Source organism: Pristiophorus japonicus, chromosome 1, assembly GCF_044704955.1.
Source record: "Pristiophorus japonicus isolate sPriJap1 chromosome 1, sPriJap1.hap1, whole genome shotgun sequence".
Classification (NCBI taxonomy): Eukaryota; Metazoa; Chordata; class Chondrichthyes; family Pristiophoridae; genus Pristiophorus; species Pristiophorus japonicus.
This window is the reverse complement of record NC_091977.1, coordinates 431,397,119-431,423,473: the sequence shown is the minus strand read 5'-3', so window position 1 is coordinate 431,423,473 and position 26,355 is coordinate 431,397,119. Positions and strand designations below refer to the sequence as shown.

Here is a 26,355-nt window from a genome sequence, read left to right as displayed (position 1 = left end):
TATTTCGCTGGAAGATCGCGGCGGCCGAGCGAATCCTGAACGGACATCTGTTGTACGCAAACAACCCCTTGTGTGTCGTGATGGTGGTCAGCTTCTTCGACTCATTCGCCAGCTCTTGGGTCATGTAAGCTGAGGTCAGGTCCAATTTTGAAAAAAGTTTCCCACCGGATAGCGTCGCAAAGAGGTCCTCCGCTCTCGGTAGCGGGTACTGGTTTTGGAGTGACACCCGATTGATGGTGGCCTTGTAATCGCCACATATCCTGACTGACCAATCCGCCTTGAGCACCGGCACATCGGGCTCGCCCAGTCACTGAATTCGACTGGCGAGATGATGCCTTCCCTCAACAGGCGGTCCAATTCGCCTTCGATCTTTTCCCGCATCACGTACGGCACCGCTCTGGCCTTGTGGTGTACTGGCCTGGCATCCGGGTTTGTGTGAATCACTACCTTGGCCCCCATGAAAGTGCCAATGCCGGGTTGAAATAATGAGTCAAATTTATCCAGGACCTGTGAGCATGATACTCGCTCCACAGAGGAAATTGCATTGACATCGCCCCATTTCCAGTTCATGACAGCAAGCCAACTCCTCCCCAGTAGTGCGGGACCGTCCCCTGGGACAATCCAGAGTGGCAACCTGTTCTCCGAATCTTTGTGGGTCACGACTACCGTGGCGCTGCCTAGCACCGGAATGATCTGCTTTGTGTAAGTCCGTAGCTGTGCGTCAATCGCCGATAATTTTGGCCTCCTGGCCTTGGATGCCCACAACTTTTTGAACTGTTTGATACCCATCAGGGACTGGCTGGCACCCGTGTCTAACTCCATTGATACTGGGATGCCATTGAGGAGCACTTTCATCATTATCGGTGGTGTCCTGGTGTATGAACTGTATACGTGCTCCACATGAACTCGCTGAACTTCAGCTTCCAGCGATTTCCCCCAGTGTCCATTTCTGCAATTTCTGCAGGTATTTTGCTCATCTCTGCAAACTCCGGCTGAATGTATGCCTCCACGCCTCCAGCATGAGTTGCGGTTTGAAACAAAAGGTCCCTTGCCAGTCGATCGTCCCTGACTGCCCCTGTTATTGTCCTTGAGTGCACCATTAACAGGTGTTGATGGCCCCATTACTGGCCACATTGTCCCTTGCAATGGCGTGAATCGCTGTTCAGTTTGCCATTGTCTCTGTCGAACTCCCCCTCTGGGTTCAACTACATGTTGGGGCATGCCTGACTGCCCTTGTCTGCCTGGAGAACTGTGTGCTGCTTTAACAATGTTGAATCTCTGTCCCAACCATTCCTTAACACAGTACCTCTCGTCTGTTCTGCTAGTGGCCATGCTCGCGTGGTTTAAATCCCAGTTTCTTGTCGCCATTGATATGTCCTTACTACACAGTATAAATGCACACGAGGCCCATGCTTGAGAAAAGGTCAGTCTGTGACCTGTCCTTTATTCCTTAGCACTCAAGTGATGAAGGTCGGTGGAGCTTCCCCTTTTATACCTGAAGGTCCAGGTTAGGAGTGTCTCCCACCTCGTGGTCAGTGTTCTCACGGTGTACAACTTAGGTCAGTTTATACATGGGTTACAATGCTGGTTGAATACATGACACCCTGGTCCAGCTCTTGGCCTGGAAAGCCCGGCTATGGACTGCTGCGCCTCATCATCGGTGGAAGCAGTCACTGGTGGCTAAGGTGTCAACCGTGTATGGTGCATGGTTGGCGAGTCAGTGATGGGAGCAGGAATGCTGTCATCCTGAGGAAGGACAGCACCTTCCATTTCCTGCGAGCCACTGACTCTCCAATGTGGCTGGGCCTCAGCATCCGAAGCACAATGCGTCTCCACATCGTGCTGGTCTGCTTCGGCACCGTTCTTTCCCCATTGGACAGTGGGGAACGCAGAGATGATGGCAGCAGTCATTGACTGCATTACATCACCAAGCTGAAGCGTAGCTTGTGCCTGCGATGCGCTCAAGGCTGCGACGTGATGAAAGGCACACACCACACACTCTGAAATGCCACTGTCACTGCTCGAGACCACCAGCCTCTGTGTGTGGGCAATGATGGCCTCGCTGGACTCCTAAATTACATTGACAATCTGTGACACTGCTTCCGCAAAAGTCGCATTAAGCTTGTTGATGTTCTCAGGGATCCGTCCCAATACATTCATAAGCTCACGGTGCATTACTGTGTTTTTACTGGACATTTGCACCAAGTCCAGTTCCATGTCTGCCTGTCGTTGAGCAGACCGACTTTGCTGACTCGCCCTCCGGAGACCTGGCCTCTGAGATTGCCCTCTCGCACTGTGTTGCTGTAGGTGACTAGGGCCAGGAGCCTCTGAAGACGCAAACCCCTGAAAAATATCATAGTCGCCAGACGGGGAATGTTGAGAAGGGGCAAATGGTGGGCTCAGCGGCTCAGTGATGTTCGTTCTGTCGTCACCACCATGGCCTGAGGTTGATGTGTCCCGGGAAGGCTAGCGCGATTGTGGCTGATCTTCTGCAAGCACAAAAGCATATACGTGTAGTTTGCAACAGGGGACGGGGCCGGGTAACATGAGGAAGGTGGCATTGCACATGCTCATTTGAAGGCCTGCCGCTACTTCATTATACGTCTCAATGCAGTCTCTTCAGGCGCCCTATTCATTTACATACCCTCACTACCCGAAGGGGGCTCGGCATCACCTCCGGCAACTGCCCAAGCTGCTACTCCAATGAGGACCGACACCTGTTCCTCGACATCATTAAGTTGTAGTATTTCAGGCTGCCCCCTGCCAGTGCGCTGCTGCTCCCTCCTGTTGTGGGCATGCTTTGACTGCAAAGAGAAAAATAGGAAGGGTTCAGAAAGTGTTTCTCTCCTGTTGTGGCACATATGCCTACCATAGTACAATAGGTGAAACTGTGTGAATGTTCTAGTGGCTTCCGTTCAATCTGTTTGGATGCTGCATGAGCTTTGTGAGTGATACTAAGGAGGTTAGAGGGATGTAACACAAGGGCTGTAGGTGGATGGCTGTAAATTAGTGAGTTTATGTGCATCGATCATTAGAAGGCAATGGGTGCAGAAGTAAGCCTTCATCTTTCTTATGCATTGTGAAACCCATCCCACAGATAGAAAGACTTTTGAGAGGGACAATATGCATGAAAGACTTCAATAGGGTTTGAGATTCATGTTAGAAAAGGAGGCATACGTAAATGTGAATGTTGCTCACCCTGATGAACCTGGTAAGGCCATTGACCATTTCTCAACAATTGTGTCCCAGTTCTGGGCACAGTGTCTGCAGCAGAGACCTCCTGTGTTATCTTCCTCCACGGACTCTTAAATACAGGTGCGGGTGGTCTGGCTTCCCCAGCAAGATGGAGTGAGGACCACCTCTTCTCCACTGCATGGACTAAGGCCTCACTCACCTCATTAGAGAAGCGCCTGGCACACTGCTTTCCTTCCTGCTCCTCCATCTCTGCAGAAGTGGCTGAATTGGGGCAGTTTATATGTACAGGAAGCTGCATTAGCTTTTACGCCTGGCAAAAAAAAAGAAAAAAAATGTTCATTACGCATGCGCAAAATGGCCGCCTCCTTTAACGCTGCAAGTTTCGGCTCGGGTGCACCAAGTCCGTCGTGCAACACCTTACTTAATACCCATGCTCCTCCAACTGACAATTTTGCCGAAACTTGCAGTCGAAGGTGCATACTATTTTCAGGTTCAATTTCTTATTTCTCATTATAATTTCTCCTGTCTCAGCTTATAAGGGACCACATTTACTTTTGCTAATGTTTTCCTTTTTTCATACCGACAGAAGCTTTTACAGTCTGTTTTTATGTCTCTCGCTAGTTTACTCTCATATTCTATTTAGCCTTTCTTCATCAATTTCTTGGTCCTCCTTTCCTGAATTCTAAAATCCTCCCAATCCTCAGGCTTACTGCTCTTTATGGCAATATTATAAGCCTCTTCCTTTGATCTAGTACTATCTTTAACTTCTCTTGTTAGCCACAGTTGGACCACTTTTTCTTTTGGGTTTTTCTGCCTTAAAGGAATGTATATTTGTTGTAAATTACGTATTAATTCTTTAAATGCTAGCCATTGATTGTCTACCGTCACATATTTTAATGTAGTTTCCCAATCTATCTTAGCCAACTTGCCCCTCATACCTTCGTAGTTCACTTTGTTTAGATTTAAAACCCTAGTTTCGCATTTAACTAAATCACTTTCAAACTTAATATAACATTCTATCATATTATGACTCTTGCCCAGTCTATATGTAGATTTAAGACCCCCATGATTACTGTATTACCCTTGTTACGTGCGTTTCTAATTTCCTGATTTATACTCTGCCCTACATTACAACTACTGTTTGGGGGCCTATAAATAACTCCCACCAATATTTTCTGCCCCTTGCTGTTTCTTAGCTCCACCCAAACTGATTCTACTTCTTGATTTTCGGAGGTAAGATCCTTTCTCTCTCCTGTCTTTATATCAAACCTATTAATTTCTATCTGCATTACTAATTCATCTATTTTGTTGCGAATGCTTTGCGCATTCAGATATAGTGCCTTTAGCTTTAACTTTTATTTTTCCCTGATGTCACCTCAGTCACTGATGCTCTATTACCTTTGTTACTCTCTCTGTCCCTTCCTGACCCACTTTGCTTATTTTTACCCAAAGCCCTGCTCTGCTCTAGCGCCTTGAAATGTCTCTTGTTGCTTTTAAATTTACTCTTTCCTGAATCCTCCCACTCCCCCTTCATTAATTTAAAGCCCTGTCTACTGCCCTAGTTATTCAATTTGTCAGGACACTGGTCCCAGCCCGGCTTGTGGAGCCTGTCCTCTTTCCCCAGTGCCCCATGAAGCAAAACCCCTGCCTCCGACACCACTCTTTGAGCCACGTATTTAACCTTCTAATCTGCTTACCTCTATGCAAATTGATGTGTGGCTCGGGTAACAATCCAGAGGTTATTACCTTTTGAGGTTCTGCTTTTTAATTTGGACCCCAATTCCTCAAACTCACCCAGCAGAACATAATTCCTAGTTCTACCTATGTCTTTGGTTCCTACCTGGGCCACGTTAACTGAATTCTCCTCATCCAACTCCATGTTCTTCTCCAGCCGCGATGAGATATCTTTAACCCTGGCTCATCCATCCTGCAGGCTTTTCCCTCATCCACATGAGCAGCAAGCACCTCATACCTGTTGGATAAGGACAAATGCCAAGGCTCCTCCAGCCCTGCACCTGGGGTCCCCTTACCTGCCTGAGTTGCAGTCACACCCTCCTGTCCCTGACCACTAACCAGACCTGTACCATTGCCTAACCTAAGGAGTGTGGCTGCCTCCTGGATCAAAGTGTCCAGGTAATTCTCACCCTCCCTGATGCCCCATAATGTCTGCACCTCAGACTCCAGCTCAACAACTCTGAGCTGAAGTTCTTCAAGATGCAGGCACTTACTGCAAAGGTGGTTGTCCGAGATATCAATGCTCTCCACAGACTCCCACATGCTGCAGTTGCGGCACACGACCTGCACTACCATCCCTATGTGACCTTGTTCTATTTAATTAAATTTAATTTAATTTGTATTTAAGTAATGTAGTTTACAGTTTAGTTTCTTGACTACTTAATTGATATAGATTATGTTATGGGCAATGAAATTAAATATCTACCTGTAACACAAAGCACTACAAGTAGTGTTATCAAAAAACAACAACTCCTTCCCCCTCTTCTCCAAATTCCCAAAAAAAACACTCTGTTTAAGCACACTCTGTTTAATCCCATTCTGTGCAGATCTCTCTGTGCACTCTGGGATGAATAACCTCCTTCTGTGCTGTACCATTCAATGATTCTAAAGCAGCAGTGCCAAAAACAGCCCTTTTCAAACATCTAAGTGCACAAAATTCAAACAAACCCGCAAGTAAGAAATATAAGCATAAATAGCTGCTTGGGCTCCAAAGGCCAGATTGCCAGCAGTCAGGGCCAAATAAGGCCCCGGGACAATTTGTTCAGATACCCCTGCTTTAGAGAAATGAGTGTAGATTACTGTAATTTAAAGCAATATTTTAAATGTAACTGCCGGTTCTATTTCCATGTTGTTTTGATTATTAGTGAATGAGCTCCCGAAATACTTGATTAACATGTTTGTATGCATTAAAAAGTTCAATAATTTGTTTTTGCATTGAAAAGTGTTGATAAAGAGATGATTGCTTTTTTCCTCGATATACAGTTTATGCAACTTAATCCTGAAGAAAGAACTCGCATTTATATACTGCCTTTCATGTCCTTGGGATATCCCAAAGCGCTTCACAGCCAATTAAGTACTTTTGAAGTTTTGTCACTGTAATGTATTGTAGCATCTGCTAGCATGGTCTCTGGCACTATCTAAAGTAGTCTCCCGAGCCCTGGAATAGATGTGAATCAAAATGTACTCAAATACTGCACCCCTAGGCTATGAAACTAGCTCAGTAATATCAACTATCTCTCACAACCAAAAGTGTTGGTTAAGGAGCTTCCACTGAGGGATGTGCTGAATGATATGTTCAATGCAGTGGCTTCAAACATTGAATGTTTGCTATAACACATGGCCAGTTTTGTTAAAATCATATGAACATAGGAACAGGAGTAGGCCATTCAGCCCCTCAAGCCTGTTCCGCCATTCAGTGAGATCCTTGCTGATCTGCGATCTAACTCCATACACCCGCCTTTGACCCATATTTCTTAATTCCTTTGCTAAATAAAAAGCTATCAATCTCCAATTTAAAATTAACAATTGATCTAGCGATCTAGGGTTGTATTCCCTAGAATTTAGAAGGTTAAGGGACAATATGATCGAAAGAGAGTTCCAAACTTCTACCACCCTTTGTTGCAGAAGTGTTTCCTAATTTCACTCCTGAAAGGTCTAGTTCTAATTTTTAGACTCTGCCCCCTAGCCCTGGAATCCCCAACCAGCAGAAATAGTTTCTCTCTATGTAACCTATCTGTTCCTCTTAATATCTTGAAATCTTCGATCATATTGTCCTTTAACTTTCTAAATTCTAGGGAATACAACCCTAATTTGTGTAATCTCTCCTCATAACTTAACCCTTGAAGTCCGGGTATCATTCTGGTAAATCTACGCTACACTCCCTCCAAGGCATATCCTGTCTAAGGTGTGGTGCCCAGAACTGCTCACAGTATTCCAGATGTTGTCTAACCAGGGTTTTGTATAGCTGCAGCATAACTTCTACCCCCTTATATTCCAGTCCTCTAGTTATAAAGGCCAGCATCCCATTAGCCTTTTTGATTATTTTCTGTATCTGTTCATGACATTTTAATGATCTATGTATCTGAACCCCCAAGTCTCTTTGGACATCTACTGTTGGAAGGTTGGGTCTGAAATAATTTGTGATCATTTCAGAGACATTTCTATTCTTCCCAATGCCCATTTGAAGAGCCTTTTTTAATTATGCATAACCATGCTCAATGTTAGCACTGCTGCCTTTGTGTCACAAGGTTGTGGTTTCAAGCCCCACTTCAGAATTGAGCACATAATCTCGGCAGACACTTGAGGATGGGAGTGATGGACCAGAAGAGCTTAGTGGGGTCAGGATATGAGCAGCTGCATTTTGGACTGGTTGTAGTTCATGGAATGTGGACAAAGGAAGGCCATCACCAAATAGATTGGAATAATTGAGTCTGGTGGTGAAAAAGCATGGATAAAGGTTTCAGTGATTGAGGGGCTAAGGGCATGGTTGAAGGTGGGCAGTGTTGCAGAAGTGAAAATAAGCAGTCTTTGTAATGGAGAGAATATAGAATTTGAAGTTCAGCTCAGTATTGAATAAGATGCCAAGGTTGAACATGGTCTTGTTGAACCTGTGAAATAGGCCAGGGAGGCCTGGTGGAATCAGTGTTAAGGTAGCAGAGTTTATGGTGAGCACCTAAAATCATATATTATGTCTTCCTGAAAGGAAGTTGTAAGTCATCCAAGACTTGATGTTATGCAAGCAGCCTTAGGGCACCATAGTGGTTGGGGAAGGGCCCAGAGAACCCAGAGGTAGAGCTGGGTATCAAGAATGCATATGAAGATGACTGATGCTTGAGATGATGTCACTGAGAGATAGCAGATAGATGAGTTAAAGGAAGGAGGCAAGGATAGATCCTTGGGAAAAGTCTAAGGCGACAATGCAAGCTGCATCCAGATAAGTAGGTGGAATAACACAAGAGCAGTCTCACTAAGCTGGATGATGGAAGAGGGGCAGTGGAGGAGAACAGCATGATCACCAATGTCAGGTGGGAATGTGTACCACAGGCAATGTTCATAAGCTCACAAGATAATTACAAATGAAAAAGAACATTCTGAAAACAGCCGCTTATGCCATTTCCCTTGGATTCTGCCAGTTTCCTGTGGAAGTTACAAAGAGACTGGTGGAACCCCTACAGATTTTCAGGACTACTATGTCATAGGGCTTTCCGCAGTCCATTTAGGATGTTATTTCCTCAAAGAAGTTGGAGTTTGATCAGGTTTGATCTTCCCCTTTCGAATCCCTGTTGGCTACTGTTTACTTGGTTACTATTGTACAGAGACTCCCGACCATTTATGTAATTTAAGTGGAATGAAAATGAGATTACTGGATATGTAATTACCTGGGTCCATTTTATCTAGTTGCAAATATACACTAGATTAGGCTGATTCCACCCTACTGATGCCTCGTCAGTGTAGTGACTCTCTCATAATGATTGTCAGTGCCTCACAAATGTCCTCACCAGTCTCTTTCAGCATTCTGGGCTGAATACCATCTAACCCTTTTGATTTGTTTTATCAATGTCATTAATTTTACTTTGTTTATCTCTGTTTGGAGTAGGCACGTTATTCATGTCTCCCATTGTAATCATTCAGAATATTAAATATCTTGTGTTTACCCTCCGTTTCAATTCAACATTAGAGCATGCCATTCATGACTTTTGCTAGGGCAGCCACATTGCTGTTCCATGAGCAAAAGCCAGACTTGAAGGATTCAAACAGGAAATTCCTGAAGAGATGGGAACAGAGCTATAGGCAGTGCCAAGCTCTAGAATTAATTGAGGGTGAGTCAGGAGATGACCATGGTATTGAAGGGGAGAGGGATGTTGCCTATGTAAAGGAAACTATTAACATTGTTAGCTAACATATGGGCAAGGACCAGTTGCTGAGTGATCAGGAATTGAATGGGGAGGGGATCTATGGGGCATGAGGTGGGTCGCATGCAAGAGATGAGTTTTGAAAGGGCAAGGGGAGTGATGGGGAGAATCTAGAAAGTGGTGAGGTAATGGGGCTGAAATGGTTCAGAGACTGGGGGAGTCTGGGAGAAAAGGGAAGAGTAAAGGTAGGAATAGTAGGGGCAGCTACATTGATGATCTCGAGCTTGGAGGCAAAAAATTATAGAGGATGTCCGCTCTAGTGAAAAAGGGCTCATTTTCAATTCTCTCTTCTGAAGTGTAACGCCCTCTTCTCTGGAATATCCTAGTGGATCTCTGTAGTATCTATTTGCTTTTAATTGCTTCCTATAAAAGGGTGTCCAAAACTGTGCACAGTTTTCCAATTATAGCCTAAATCAGGTCTTGTACAAGTTTAGAATTACTGCCATGCTATTGTATTCTATGCCTCCAGAAACAAAGCCAAAGACTTTGTTAGTCTTTTTCTGCACATCACAATTTGTTTGCTCCTCTATTGTAAATTTAAAATATCTATTTAAAATCATAGATTAACTTCTTTGATAAAAAGAGGAAGACCTACAGTATGGTCAGTGATCCAACATTTCCTACCTTCCTTTTCCAGTTTATCCAGACCAAAAACATGTGCCTGATGTGAGTTCTTCTCCACAAAGTATAAGTTCTTCGACTACAGTTGCACAAAACAAGCTGATGTCTTCGACTCAACAACATACCAAAAAAGCACTAAAACAGGTATGCTTAAAGTATATGCAATCTTCACCCCTTGTGTAATGTTGTAAAGATTCTGTTTTACTTAATTTAATTACTTTTCCTCATTTTGTTGCCATATGTCAGTCAGTTAGCCCCTTTCAGACTCTGGACCATTTATAGTGATGTTTCTCCTCCTAGGCTGAAGTTGATATGTTCTTTGCGATAATTGTTTTATTTCCTCCCGGCATATTCAGTGAACTTCAGATCTATTGTTTTAGGTTAGTTGGCTGTGTTTTTCTCACCCAAAATATATGATCTCAACCTATAATTAAAGCACAAAATAAGAATGTAAGAAAGGTTGTTACATTGACCAGTTCTGTAGATCTATATAATTTGTTCTATCATAGATGAAATCCAGAAGTCACTACACTGTCACTATTCGCTTCATACCCAATAAACCTGTTAACAATCCCTACACAATGCTCCATCTATGATGGAGGTGGGAGGGGTAAGGTCATGCAGTTGCGCTCGTGTAAGGAGGGACGTCTGCTGGGGGATGCAGCACTTGCGCTGGGGTTAGGCACTTCAGCTGGGGGAAGCAGCACTTGTGCTGGGTTAAGGGACTTTGGCTGGCATTTGGTACCTTCTATCCCCTGTGGCTTCTGGAAGTCAAAATGGATCGAGTTACAATATGTGAAGTTAGTGAGAACTTGGGATGGGCGGTTCCAGGGTGTGGCTTATCCTCCAAGGAGACCAATCGGAGACAAAGGGCAGCCATTTTTACAGTATAAATAAATGCATCCATTATTTTACCAAGTACTTTTTCTTTAGTGACAGTGATTGCTTTAAGTTCGTCCCTTCCTATAGCCCTTGATTATCTATTATTGGAATGTTTTTAGTGTCTTCTACCGTGAAGATTGATACAAAATATTTGTTCAAAGTCTCCGCCATTTCCCTGTTCCCCATTATTAATTCCCCAGTCTCATCCTCTTTTACTTTAACTACTCTCTTCCTTTTATATACCTGTTCTTTGTTGATTTTTAAAAATTTCCCAATCCTCTGCCCGCCCACTAATCTTGGCAACTTTGTATGCCATTTTTAAAAATTTGATTCCATCCTTTACTTCCTTAGTTAACCACAGATAGTTCTCCCTTCTCTTAAAGTCTTTCCTTCTCACTGGAATATATTTTTGTTGAGAATTATGAAGTATCTCCTTAAACGTCTGCCACTGATTATCAAATATCTTCGACTTTAATCTATTTTCCCAGTCCACTTTAGCCAACTCTGCCTTCACACCTTTGTAATCACCTTTATTTAAGATCAGGACACTGGTTTGAGATCCAACTATCTAACCCTCCAACTGAATTTGAAACTCACCCATGCTATGGTCACTCTTTTCTAGAGAATCCTTTACTATGAGATTATTTATTGATCCTGTCTCATTATACATTACTAGATTCAAGATAGCCTGCTTCCTGGTTGGTTCCACAACATAGTTTTCAAAGAAACCTTCTTGGATACACTCTATGAACTCTTCCTCAAAGCTACCTTGGCCAATTTGATTTGTCCAATCAATATGAAGATTAAAATTGCCCATGATTATTGTCGTATCTTCCTTACAAGCTTCCATTATTTATTTATTTATACTTTGTCCAACAGTGTAGATACTGTTAGGGAGCCTATAAACTATGCCCATGGTTCTAGGATTATAGAAACAATGTGTTCTACACTTTCATATGATAATAATAGTATTTTATATAGTACCTTATCATGTCAAAGTCAGAATTATTTTTGAAGTGCTATGTCGGCAAATGCAGTAGCCATTTTGCACCAGCAATGTCCCATAAACAAGCAGTGCAAAGAATCTTTGTTAATCTACTTTTTGGTTATGGGTTGTGGATAAATACTAGGTAAAGCATGTGGGAACTCTATGTTCTTCAAATACTGCAATGTGATCTTTAACAGTAGGCGGATGAGACCTTTGCTTACTATTTGCTGGAAGACATTGCCTCTCAATACAGTTCTCCCTGGAGTGTCAGGGTAGATTATGAGCTCAAACCTTCAGTATGGGGCTGCCACCCAGAAGAAAAAATGCTACCAACTTTGCCAAAGCTATGGTAAACGAGGAGGTTGCTGGGATACTGGATGAGATAAAAATAGATAAAGATGAGGTACAAGAAAGGCTGGCAGTAATTAAAGTGGATAAGTCACCCAGTCCGGATGGGAGGCATCTTAGTTGCTGAGAGAAGTAAGGGTAGAAATTAGGGAGCTGCTGGCTACAACCTTCCAATCCTCCTTAGATATGGGGTGGTGCCAAAGGACTGGAGGATTGCAAATTTTACACCCTTGTTCAAAAAAAGCCCCTTCCCTGCCCCTAGCTCCCACTTCCATAAGAGGGCAGGGTGTGCTTCTCTTGTCTTGTTTTTGTCTGCTGGTATCTCTACATGCACATTAAAATAGTAATTAAGTTGACTATTTTCATTTATTTACATTCCTAAAGGTTATTTCTGGAACTATGCCGCCACCCTGCCCTTTTAAAAGCAATTATATACAGTAATTTGTAACTTCCCTTGCGCTATCTAGTCCATTTTAATTTCTCTTTCTATCACTTTACCACTGCCAATATCTTTCTGTGTTGCCACAGTGATAGTGATGTAGCTTTGTTCTTTGTGGCTTTTTTCCGTTCAGGTTCATTGTAGCTTGTAAGGAGGATGCTAAGAGGCTGCAGGGTGACTTGGACAGGTTAGGTGAATGGGCAAGTGCATGGCAGATGCAGTATAATGTAGATAAATGTGAGGTTATCCACTTTAGCGGCAAAAACAGGAAGGCAGAATATTATCTGAATGGTAACAGATTAGGAAAAGGGGACGTGCTACGAGACCTGGGTGTCATGGTACATCAGTCATTGAAAGTTCGCATGCAGGTACAGTAGGCGGTGAAGAAGGCAAATGGCATGTTGGCCTTCATAGTGAGAGGATTTGAGTATAGGAGCAGGGAGGTCTTACTATAATTGTACAGGGCCTTGGTGAGGCCACACCTTGCATATTGTGTACAGTTTTTGTCTCCTAATCTGAGGAAGGACATTCTTGCTATTGAGGGAATGCAGCGAAGGTTCACCAGACTGATTCCCAGGATGGCAGGACTGACATATGAAGAAAGACTGGATCGACTAGGCTTATATTCACTGGAATTTAGAAGAATGAGAGAGGATCTCATAGAAACATATAAAATTCTGATGGGTTTGGACAGGTTAGATGCAGGAAGAATGTTCCCAATGTTGAGGAATTCCAGAACCAGGGGTCACAGTCTAAGGATAAGGGGTAAGCCATTTAGGACCGAGATGAGGAGAAACTTCTTCACCCAGAGAGTGGTGAACCTGTGGAATTCTCTACCACAGAAAGTTGTTGTTAAGGCCAGTTCGTTAGATATATTCAAAAGGGAGTTAGATGTGGCCCTTACGGCTAATGAGATCAAGGGGTAAGGAGAGAAAGCAGGAATGGGGTACTGAAGTTGCATAATCAGCCATGATCATATTGAACGCTGGTGCAGGCTCGAAGGACCGAAAGGCCTTCTCCTGCATCTATTTTCTATGTTTCTATGTATCATTTTCCTGCTTATCCCACCCACCAGTTGCTGATAGGGAAGTCCAATACGAAAGAGAAATCTCCGTGCAGACAACTCATTCTCTTCCAGCCCTGACAACAAAATAGAGAGTGTTTCCCTCACTTTAGGTAGAGAAATCCACTCACTCAGGCCTTGCACTGCTCTGTTTTTGTGTTTTTCATGGCACTAGTGGAACCTCCTACAGATGACCTCTTATTAACACATTCTTGTTTAACTGGAGAACAATAGAAAAAAAGAGGAATGGTACTCTTTGATTCCCAAAACGAAAACATACCACAGCAGGTCAACTCTTAGCAGAGGCAAAATGAGAAAGAAAGCACCAGGAGAGGCAGATAGAAAAAGAAAAACGCTACTAATGCCTTAGCATTGTGACATTAAATGTACTACGAAAGAACATAAAAATGGCATGGAACAAAATAAGGCTATTTGACCCATAAAGCCTGTGCCTTTTACGATCTATACGATCCACTCAATCAAGAACTACACCCATTTATTTAATTTCCTGAGGACTGGTTTAGAGGTTTCTTTACATTCTCAACGATAAATCAAGCAAAACTTTAGAATATAAATCTAATAATGCATCCTTTACAGCAATGTTCCCCCTAGTTTTTTGGGAGTGCATGGTCTCTTTAACAAAATGCGGACCATTCAAAGTTTCGCGCATGTGCAAAATTTCACATTTGAAAAGACGGTCACGAGCTGTGTGGGACCAGCAGACAGCTGCGTGGCTTCAAGGGAACATTGCTTGACAATTGGCTTCAATGGCTCAAAGAGAGAAACAGCAGAGGCTATATAATCTAGCCTTTTCTTACCAATGTTCCCTCTAATTTTTTTTCCACTCTGCAGGCTATTTAAATTTGCTATGCGGTGTCTCTTCCAGTGGGAGCAGCTGGTGAGCAGCCTGGCAGGACCTCGCGATCATGGCGCTGCCGCACACCTTAAGGGAGACATTGCTTCCTTCCATCCTACTATTTCTTCCTTATTTCCTGTCCTATGACAGTTTCTCTGTCTATAGGCTGCTGTGCCCAGGCCTCTGATGCCCACCATTCATTCTATAGCCAGACATTAGGAAGGGACCACAAGTAATCCAAGATGACTGGACATCTGATTCCTTCATCAATTTTTCATGGAAAAGCCTGGCTTTCATTTAACATCAATTGTACTGCTATAGGAAGTGTTAACAGCTCACAATGTGAGGGAATTGTGGGTGCAGATCTGTGTCTCATCATTCGATGGTGCACCATATCTAAGCTTTCAATAAATTGATGTTTTTGTCTCTATGTATTTTAAAAGCTTTAGATCTATCTTATACCATGGCTGAGTGTTTTTAGCATTGCTATAGGTCTGTCAGTTTAAGAAGATCGAACTCAGAAGAACACATTTCCAGCACAGCTGTGACACTGGGGGCTACTCGACAATGTCAAAAATTGCCCAGTCATGTCCTATCCACCAAAACAGGGGACAAATCTAACCTAGCCAATTACCGCCCTATCAGGCTCCTCCTAAATATTAGTAAAGTGATGGAAGGAGTCGTCAGCAGTGCCATGAAGCAATACTTCCTAACCAATAACCTGCTCGCCGATGCTCAGTTCAGATTCTGCCAGAAGCACTCTTCCCCAGAACTCCTTGATCCAGATTTTAGGCAAAAGAGCTGAATGCCAGTGGAAATGGGCGAGTAGCTTCCCACGTCATCACAGCAACAATTGACTGAGTATGGCATCAAGGAGCCCTAGCAAAACTGAGGTCAATGGGGGTCGGAGGGGAAACCTTCCGGTGGCTGGAGAAATACAAAGCAAAATAGTTGTGGTTATCGAAAGGTAATCCTGGCAACGCTAGGGTATTACTGCAATATTTCAGGGAAGCCTGCTTGGCCAAACCATCATCAGAAATTTCATCAATGATCTTCTATCATAAGGTCAAGAATTCAGATACGTTTGCAACTTCTCCGATAATGAAGCAGGACCTGGACAACATCCAGGCTTGGACTGACAAGTGGCAAGTAACAGTTGTGTCACGTAATAACCATATCACACAAGAGAAAGGCCCGCCATCTTCCCTTGACCTTCAAGTGTACCACCATTGATGAGACCCCAACATCATCATTTTGGTGGTCAACGTTGATAAAAGCTTAACCAGCCATATCAAGACTGTGGCTACAAGAGCTTGACAAAGGCTGGCTACTTTGCAATGGGTGGCTCACCTTCTGACTCCGCAAAGTCTCTTTAACATTTACACGGCTCAAGTTAGAAGTGTGATGGAACCAGCACCACTTCACTGGATGGGTGCAACTGTGACAAACATTTTTAAAGTTCAGGCTTTGAGGCATGTGAATCAATTTTCAAATGTTTTCGCTTGTTTTTGAAATGTTTAAAACTCAATAAATGGGGCATCAGGAATTCCCTTTACCAGTTTTCAGGCCTGTTTCTTTATCAGCCCACAACTTTTGACAATTTTCAGCAGTTTTTTTCCCCCCCCATTTAAAACCTGACTTTCAATTCAGGGGTTAAGCAATAGCATTGACTAATATTGCCTGCAGCATTATCCATGTCAGTTAATGAATATAAATTGAATTATATGCAAGATGGCAATGAAGTTGCAAGAGAGATTTCCAAAATTCATTCTATGGAGCCACCTATTGACCAGAGTCTGCAACTACATTGTGACTAAAAACAGAAAATGCTGGAAATCTCAGCAGGTCAGGCAGCATCTGTGGAGAGGAAGCAGAGTTAACGTTTCAGGTCAATGACCCTTCGTCAGAACTGGATAGTGTTCGTAAAGAACAGATTCTTAACAAGCACTGAAAAGGGGAGGGGCAGAAAGAACAAAAGGGAAAGTCTGTGATAGGTTGGAAGACAGGAGAGATTAGAGAGACAAAAGGGATGATGGCCCTAATTCAAATGGTAATTCCAGGAGTTAGAAAAACATTAGTCAAAATAGGGTGTGATTTGTGGGATAATGACCAACTGCCATTAGCGACCAGGAGAGAGAAAAAAAGGAAGACCCTTTTTGGCAATCCGACCTCTACCTTGCAGAGGCGGATCGCCAACTCTGACACCTTTTCCTCCCCCTGGACCATGACCCCACCATTGAACATCAAGCCATAATTTCAGACCGTCACTGGCCTCATCTCCTCTGGAGATCTTCCCTCCACGGCCACCAACCTCATAGTTCCCCAATCCTGCACAGTCCGCTTCTACCTCCTTCCCAAGATCCACAAACAGGACTACCACGGTAGACCCATCGTTTCTTGCCCCATAGAACTTATTTTTCCTATCTCGACTCTATTTTTTCTCCCCTTGTGCACTCTCTTCCCACCTACATCCGAGACTTCTCCGATGCCCTCCGTCACTTTAACAGTTTCCAGTTTTCCGGCCCCAACCGTCTGCTTTTCACCATGGATGTCCAATCCCTCTACACTTCCATCACCCACCAGGGTGGCCTGAGGGCGTTCTGCTTCTTCCTCGAGCAGAGGCCCAACCAGTTCCCATCCACTGCCACCCTCCTCCGTCTGGCTTAACATGTTTTCACATTGAACAACTTCTCCTTTAACTCCACTCACTTTCTCCAAATTAAAGGTGTTGCTATGGGAACCCACATGGGTCCTACCTATGCCTGCCTTTTTGTGCGATATGTGGAACATTCTTTGTTCCAGTCCGACTCGGGTCCCCTCCATCATCTCTGCTTCCGGTACATTGATGACTGTATTGGTGTTGTTTCCTGCTCTTGCCCTGAACTAGAAAATTTCATTCACTTTGCATCCAATTCCCACCCTTCCCTCATCTTCACATGGTCCATCTCCGACTCTTCCCTTCCCTTCCTCGACTTCTCCGTCTCCATCTCTGGGGATCGGCTTTTAACCAGTATCCACTATAAGCCCACTGACTCCCACAGCTGCCTGGACTGCACTTCCTTCGACCCCGCATCCTGTAAGGACTCCATTCCATTCTCCCAGTTTCTCCGTCTCCGTCACATCTGCTCTGACGTCGCCACCTTTCACACTAGTACCTCTGACATGTCTTCTTTTTTCCTCAACAGAGGATTCCCCTCCGCTGTGGTTAACGTGGCCCTTGACCGTGTCTGTTCTATTTCCCGCACCTCTGCTTTCATCCCTTCCCCTCCCTCTCAGAACCATGACAGGGTTCCCCTTGTCCTCACCTTTCATCCCACCAGCCTCCACGTTCAACGGATCACCCTTTGCCATTTCCGCCACCTCCAGCGTGATCCCACCACCAATCACATCTTCCCCTCCCCTTCCTTCTCAGCATTCCGAAGGGACCACTCCCTTCGTAACACCCTGGTCCATTCCGCAGTCACCCCCAGCACTCCCTCCCCTTCCCACAGCACCTTCCCATGCAAGCACAGGAGATGCAACTATCCCCAGCATTCCCTCCTCCCTTCCCACTATCCAGGGCCCCAAATACTCCTTCCAGGTGAAACAGCGATTTATTTGTACTTCTTTCAATTTAGTATATTGTATTCGCTGCTCACAATGTGGACTCCTCTATATTGGGGAGACCAAGCGTAGGTTAGGTGACTGCTTTGCGGAGCACCTCCGTTCAGTCCGCAAGTGTGACCCTGAGCTTCTGGTCGCCTGTCACTTGAATTCTCCACTCCATGCCCACTCTGACCTCTCCGTCCTCGGTCTCCTATGCTGTTCCAATGAATCTCAACGCAAGCTCGAGGAACCATACCTCATCTTTCATTTCATCATCATAAGCAGTCCCTCGGAGTCGAGGATGACTTGTTTTCACACTAGAAATGAATTCTCAGGTAACTGAAGAGTCCAATGCAGGACCTACAGTCTCTGTCACAAGTGGGGAAAATTGTGATTGAAGGTACAGGTGGGTGGGGTGCCTGGGTTGCCATGCGCTCCTTCTGCTATCGACGCTTGGCTTCAGCTTGATCTCAGCGAAAAAATTCAAGGTGTTCAGCGCCTTCCCGGATGCTTTTCCTCCACATTGGATCAGGGCCAGGGATTCGCAGGTGTCGGGGATGTTACATTTTTTCAAGGAGGCTTTGAGAGTCTCCTGGAAGTGTTTTCTCTGCCCATCTGGGGCTCACTTGCCGTGTCGGAGTTCCAAGGAGAGCACTTGTTTTGGGAGTCTCGTGTCAGGCATGCGAACGATGTGGCCCATCCAGCAGAGCCGATCGATCGTGGTTAGTGCTTCGATGCTGGGGATATTGGCCTGATGTTGAGGACATTGACGTTGGTGCGCCAATCCTGCCGATGGATTTGCAGGATCTTGCAGAGGCAGCGTTGGTGGTACTTCTTCACTGTTTTGAGGTGCCTGCTGTACATATTCCATATCTCTGAGCCATATAGGAGGGTGGGTATCACTACTGCCCTGTAGACCGTAAACTTGGTGCTGGGTTTGAGGTCCTGGTTTTCAAACACTCTCTTCCTCAGGCGACCGAAAGCTGCACTGGCACACTGAAGGCGGTGTTGGACCTCGCTGTCGATGTCTGCCTTGTTGGCAGTAGGCTCCCGAGGTATGGAAAATGGTCTACGTTGTCCAAGACCGTGTGGATTTTGATAACATAGAAACATAGAAACATAAAAAATAGGTGCAGGAGTAGGCCATTCAGGCCTTCGAGCCTGCACCACCATTCAATAAGATCATGGCCGATCATTCCCTCAGTACCCCTTTCCTGCTTTCTCTCCATACCCGTTGATCCCCTTAGCTGTAAGGGCCATATCTAACTCCCTCTTGAATATATCCAATCAACTGGCATCAACAACTCTCTGCGGCAGGGAATTCCACAGGTTAACAACTCTCTGAGTGAAGAAGTTTCTCCTCATCTCAGTCCTAAATGGCCTACCCCTTATCCTAAGACTGTGTCCCCTGGTTCTGGACTTCCCCAACATCGGGAACATTCTACCCGCATCTAACCTGTCCTGTCCCGTCAGAATCTTATATGATTCTATGAGATCCCCTCTCATCCTTCTAAACTCCAATGTATAAAGGCCCAGTTGATCCAGTCTCTCCTCATATGTCAGTCCTGCCATCCCTGGAATCAGTCTGGTGAACCTTCGCTGCACTCCCTCAATAGCAAGAATGTCCTTCCTCAGATTAGGAGACTAAAACTGAACACAATATTCCAGGTGAGGCCTCACTGAGGCCCTGTACAACTGCAGTAAGACCTCCCTGCTCCTATACTCAAATCCCCGAGCTATGAAGGCCAACATACCATTTGCCTTCTTCACCGCCTGCTGTACCTGTATGCCAACTTTCAATGACTGATGTACCATGACACCCAGGTCTCGTTGCACCTCCCCTTTTGCTAATCTGACGCCATTCAGATAATATTCTATCTTCGCGTTTTTGCCCCCAAAGTGGATAACCTCACATTTATACTGCCTCTGCCATTATTTGCCCACTCACCTAACCTGTCCAAGTCACCCTGCAGCCTCCTAGCATCCACCTCACAGCTCACACCGCCACCCCAGTTTAGTGTCATCTGAAAACTTGGAGATATTACACTCAATTCCTTCATCCAAATCATTGATGTATATTGTAAAGAGCTGGGGTCCCAGCACTGAGCCCTGCGGCACTCCACTAGTCACTGCCTGCCATTCTGAAAAGGACCCATTTATCCCGACTCTCTGCTTCCTGTCTGCCAACCAGTTCTCTATCCACATCAGTATATTACCCCCAATACCATGTGCTTTGATTTTGCACACCAATCTCTTGTGTGGGATCTTGTCAAAAGCCTTTTGAAAGTCCAAATACACCATATCCACTGGTTCTCCCTTGTCCACTCTACTAGTTACATCCTCAAAAAATTACAGAAGATTTGTCAAGCATGATTTCCCCTTTATAAATCCATGCTGACTTGGACCGATCCTGTCACTGCTTTCCAAATGCGCTGCTATTTCATCCTTAATAATTGATTCCAACATTTTCCCCACTACTGATGTCAGGCTAACCGGTCTATAATTAGCCGCTTTCTCTCTTCCTTCCTGTTTAAAAAGTGGTGTTACATTAGATACCCTCCAGCCCATAGGAACTGATCCAGAGTCGATAGACTGTTGGAAAATGATCACCAATGCATCCACTATTTCTAGGGCCACTTCCTTAAGTACTCTGGGATGCAGACTTTCAGGCCCCGGGGATTTATCGGCCTTCAATCCCATCAATTTCCCTAACACAATTACCTGCCTAATAAGGATATCCTTCAGTTCCTCCTTCTCACTAGACCCTCAGTCCCCTAGTACTTCCGGAAGGTGATTTGTGTCTTCCTTCGTGAAGACAGAACCGAAGTATTTGTTCAATTGGTCTGCCATTTCTTTGTTCCCCATTATAAATTCACATGAATCAGACTGCAAGGGACCTACGTTTGTCTTCACTAATCTTTTTCTCTTCACATATCTATAGACGCTTTTGCAGTCAGTTTTTATGTTCCCGGCAAGCTTCTTCTCGTACTCTATTTTCCCCCTCTTAATTAAACCCTTTGTCCTCCTCTGCTGAATTCTAAATTTCCCCCAGTCCCCAGGTTTGTTGCTTTTTCTGGCCAATTTATATGCCTCTTCCTTGGATTTAACACTATCCTTAATTTCCCTTGTTAGCCATGGTTGAGCCACTTTCCCCTATTTATTTTTACTCCAGACAGGGATGTACAAATGCTGAAGTTCATCCATGTGATCTTTAAATGTTTGCCATTACCTATCCACTGTCAACCCTTTAAATATCATTTGCCAGTCTATTCTAGCCAATTCACACCTCAAACCATCGAAGTTATCTTTCCTTAAGTTCAGGACTCTAGTTTCTGAATTAACTGTGTCACTCTCCATCCTAATAAAGAATTCTACCATGTTATGGTCACTCTTCCCCAAGGGGCCTCGCACAACAAGATTGCTAATTAGTCCTTTCTCATTACACATCACCCAGTCTAGGATGGCCAGCTCCCTAGTTGGTTCCTCGATATATTGGTCTAGAACACCATCCCTAATACACTCCAGGAAATCCTCCTCCACCGCATTGCTACCAGTTTGGTTAGCCCAATCAATATGTAGATTAAAGTCACCCATGATAACTGCTGTACCTTTATTGCATGCATCCCTAATTTCTTGTTTGATGCTGTCCCCAACCTTACTACCACTGTTTGGTGGTCTGTACACAACTCCCACTAGCGTTTTCTGCCCCTTGGTATTCCATAGCTCCACCCATACCAATTCCACATCATTCAAGCTAATGTCCTTTCTTACTACTGCATTAATTTCCTCTTTAACCAGCAATGTCACCCCGCCTCCTTTTCCTTTCTGTCTATCCTTCCTAAATGTTGAATACCCCTGGATGTTGAGTTCCCAGCCTTGGTCAGCCTGGAGCCATGTCTCCGTGATGCCAATTACATCATACCAGTTAACTGCTATCTGCGCAGTTAATTCGTCCACCATATTCCGAATACTCCTCGCATTGAGGCACAGAGCCTTCAGGCTTGTCTTTCTAATGCACTTTGCCCCTTTAGAATTTTGCTGTAATGTGGCGCTTTTTGCCTTAGATTTCTCTGCCCTCCACTTTTACTTTTCTTCTTTCTATCTTTTTCTTCTAACCCCATTCTACTTCCCTCTGTCTCCCTGCCTAGGTTCCCATCCCCCTGCCCTATTCGTTTAACTCCTCCCCAACAGCACTAGCAAACACTCCCCCTCGGACATTGGTTCTGGTCCTGCCCAGGTGCGGACCATCCGGTTTGTACTGGTTCCACCTCCCCCAAAACTGGTTCCAATGTCCCAGGAATTTGAATTCCTCCCTTCTGCACCGCTCCTCAAGCCACGTATTCACCTGAGCTATCCTGCGATTCCTACTCTGACTAGCACGTGGCACTGGTAGAAATCCTGAGATTACTCCTTTTGAGATCCTATTTTTTAATTTAGCTCCGAGCTCCCTAAATTCATCTCATAGGACCTCATCCCATTTTTTTACCTATATCGTTGGTACCTATATGCACCACGACAACTGGCTGTTCACCCTCCCTTTTCAGAATGCCCTGCACCCGCTCCAAGACATCCTTGACCCTTGCACCAGGGAGGCAACATACCATCCTGGAGTCTCAGTTGCAGCCGCAGAAACGTCTATCTATTCCCCTTACAATTGAATCCCCTCTCACTATAGCTCTCCCACTCTTTTTCCTGCCCTCCTGTGCCGCAGAGCCACCCACTGTACCATGGACTTGGTAGCCCTGCTTGAACCCGGTCCAAATGCGGAATGGGTTTCTGGTGGATCTGTTGGTCAGGATCACGGCTTGCATGTCATCGTGGAGCAGGCGAAGAATGATGACAAACTTTTCAGGGCAGTCGAATCTGAGGAGTACGCTCCATAACCGGGGGGCAGTGCTGTGTGGCAGGGTCATGCTTGGTAGAGGATGTTTAGTTTAAGGCCCATGCTCTTGTACGCCTCGATGAAGGTGTTGTCGACGGCTTGGGTGTTTGGCCTCCGAGTGTGCGCAGGCGCTGGCATCGTTTGTGTACTGTAGTTCGATGACGGAGGATGGGACGACCTTGGATCTGGCCTGGAGGTGCCAGAGATTGAACAGACTCCCGTTTGTCCTATAATTTAGCTCCACTCCAATGGGGAGCTTGCTGAGGGAGAGATGGAGTATTGCAGCAAGGAAGATGGAGAAGAGCGTTGGTGCGATGACGCAGCCCTGCTTGAACCCGGTCCAAACGTGGAATGGGTCTGTGGTGGATCCGTTGGTCAGGTCCACGGCTTGCATGTCATCGTGGAGCAGGCGGAGAATGATGACAAACTTTTCAGGGCAGTCGAATCTGAGGAGTACGCTCCATAATCCCTCACAGTGTCGAAGGCTTTTGTGAGGTCAAAGAACGCCATGTGCAAGGGTTGGTGCTGTTCCTTGCAATTCTTTCGTTTAAGCACTTTACAGCTTTCTGGACTCAACATTGAGTTCAACAATTTCAGAGCGTAACCACTGAAAATCCTTGGTTCCCTTTCCCATCCCCCTCCGCCCCCCCCCACCCCAGCGACGCCCCCCTCCCCCCCACCCCCGCCCCTCCCCAGCCCTCAGAGCCTGTTTCTTCTTTTTTTCTCTCTCCTTGTCTCTAATGGCAGTTGGTCATTATCCCATCATTCACACCCTATCTTGACTAATGTTTTTCTAACTCCTGGCATTACCATTTGAATTTGGGCCATCATCCCTTTTGTCTCTCTAATCTCTTCTGTCTTCCAACCTATCACAGACCTTCCCTTTTGTTCTTTCTTCCCCTCCCCCTTTCAGTGCTTGTTAAGAATCTGTTCTTTCAGAACACTCTCCAGTTCTGACGAAGGGTCATTGACCCGAAACGTTAACTCTGTTTGCTCTCCATAGACGCTGCCTGACCTGCTGAGATTTCCAGCATTTTCTGTTTTTATTCCAGATTCCAGCATCTGCAGAATTTTGCTTTTGTTCTACATTGTGACTGTTGTCATAGCAAAATTGAATAGGAAATGTTTACATAGCATCATACCATAGTAAATATTGATAGAAAAGTGTGAGTAAAAATCATGACAACAGGAAGTAGGGTTTTCCGGCAGGAAGTGTGTGCTCTACACAATATTTTTAATAACAGACCAGTTGATCTCCCATGATATTGTACATGGGGAGTTGAAACTAAGTATAGTGTTCAGGTGAAGTGGAGTTCAAGGGCAGAAGATAATTGGACCAGGGAACACCAACATAATTCAATCCCCATTTTACAGTTGTAAAATCTGTCTTTATTTTCAAAGAATACTTGATATTATATACCGTCAAATAGCAAATTGTAGAGTAATTTTGGAAGCAGAGAATCAGGTCTAGTTGAAGTACAGGAATTTCTTTGCAGTACAGGATAAGGAGCTGGGAACTAGGCACTACAGGACAAGCACTGGTAAGAGGGTGCAATTGCAGTATGTCAAGTTTACATAGGCAGTTCCATTATAGAAACATAGAAATTTACAGTACAGAAGGAGGCCCTTTCGGACCATCGTGTCCGTGCCAGCCGACAAGGAGCCACACGGCCCTCGGTCAGTAGCCCTGAAGGTTACATATAAGCCACTGAACAATGGTGGACAGGTAAAGAGGATCCGGCCCAACCAGTCCGTCGCACACAACTGCGGTACCCCATGTATCGCAACATTTTACACTCCACCCCAGTGGAGGCATGCGATCTCCTGGGAGAGGCAAAAAAACAGATTAAAAACCCAGGCCAATTGGGGAAAAAAATCTGGGAAAATTCCTCCCCAACCCATCCAGATGATCGAAACTAGTCCAGGAGATCACTGGCCGTATTAGATTCCCTGAAATACTTACCATCGTATCTGCGCCAGCCAACAAGAGGTTATCTAGTCTAATCCCACTTGCCAGCACTAGGTCCGTAACCCTGCAGATCTTGGCACTTCAAGAGCCTATCCAAGCACTTTTTAAATGTGGTGAGGGTTCTGCCTTTACCATCTTTCCACGCAGTGAGTTCCAGACCCCCACAACCCTCTGCATGAAGAAGCTTCCCCTCAAATCCTCCCTAAACCTTCCACTAACCGCCTTAAACCTATGCCTCCTCATAATTGACCTTTCCACCAAAGGAAATAGGCCCTTGCTATCCGCTATATCCAGGCCCTTCAAAATGTTATACAGCACAATGAGGTCTCTCAACCTCCTCTGTTCCAAGGAGAACAAATGCAGCCGATCCAATCTGTCCTCATAGCTAAGATTCTCCATTCCAGGCAACATCCTCGTAAATTTCCTCTGCACCCTCTCCACTGCAATCACGTCCTTCCTATAATACAGCAACCAGAACTGCACGCAGTATTCCAGCTGTGGCCGAACAAGTGTATTATATAATTTAAGCATAACCTCCCTGTTCTTGTATTCTATGCCTCGGCCAAGAAGGCAAGCCTTCCGTATGCTTTCTAAACCACCTTATCCATCTGGCTGGCTACTTTCAGGGATCTATGGACAAGTACTGCAAGATCCATTTCTTCATCTGCACTTCTAAGTGGCCTACTGTTTAATATGTATACCCTTTCCTTATTAGCCCTCTCCAAGTGCATTACCTCACACTTCTCCGAATTAAATTCTATTTGCCACTGTTCTGCCCATCTGACCAGTAGATTGATATCTTCCTGCAGTCCATGATTTTCCTCTTCATTATCAACCACACAGCCAATTTTAGTTTAATCTGCAAACTTCTTAATCATACCCCTATATTCAAATCTAGATCATTGATGTATATCACAAAAAGCAAGGGAAACAGTACTGAGCCCTGCGGAACCCCACTGGAAACATCCTTCCAGTCACAAAAACATCCATCAATCATTACCCTTTGCTTCCTACCTCTAAGCCAATTTTGGATCCAACTTGCCACTTTACCCTGGATCCCATGGGCTTTTACCTTCACATAGAAACATAGAAACATAGAAAATAGGTGCAGGAGTAGGCCATTCGGCCCTTCGAGCCTGCACCGCCATTCAATGAGTTCATGGCTGAACATGCAACTTCAGTACCCCATTTCTGCTTTCTCGCCATACCCCTTGATCCCCCTAGTAGTAAGGACTACATCTAACTCCTTTTTGAATATATTTAGTGAATTGGCCTCAACAACTTTCTGTGGTAGAGAATTCCACAGGTTCACCACTCTCTGGGTGAAGAAGTTTCTCCTCATCTCGGTCCTAAATGGCTTACCCCTTATCTTTAGACTGTGGCCCCTGGTTCTGGACTTCCCCAACATTGGGAACATTCTTCCTGCATCTAACCTGTCTAATCCCATCAGAATTTTAAACGTTTCTATGAGATCCCCTCTCATTCTTCTGAACTCCAGTGAATACAAGCCCAGTTGATCCAGTCTTTCTTGATATGTCAGTCCCGCCATCCCGGGAATCAGTCTGGTGAACCTTCGCTGCTCTCCCTCAATAGCAAGAAT

General features: G+C 44.8%; 1 protein-coding gene across 1 annotated transcript in view; it reads left to right on the top strand.

The window, feature by feature from the left end:
- LOC139275521 (putative Polycomb group protein ASXL3) overlaps window positions 1-26,355 on the top strand; it is a 529,548-nt gene that overhangs the window by 194,502 nt on the left and 308,691 nt on the right. Inside the window, exon 5 of the mRNA XM_070892694.1 lies at window positions 9,760-9,887. Within this exon, the coding sequence (XP_070748795.1) occupies window positions 9,760-9,887 (128 nt within the window). The remainder of the gene's footprint in view (window positions 1-9,759; window positions 9,888-26,355) is intronic.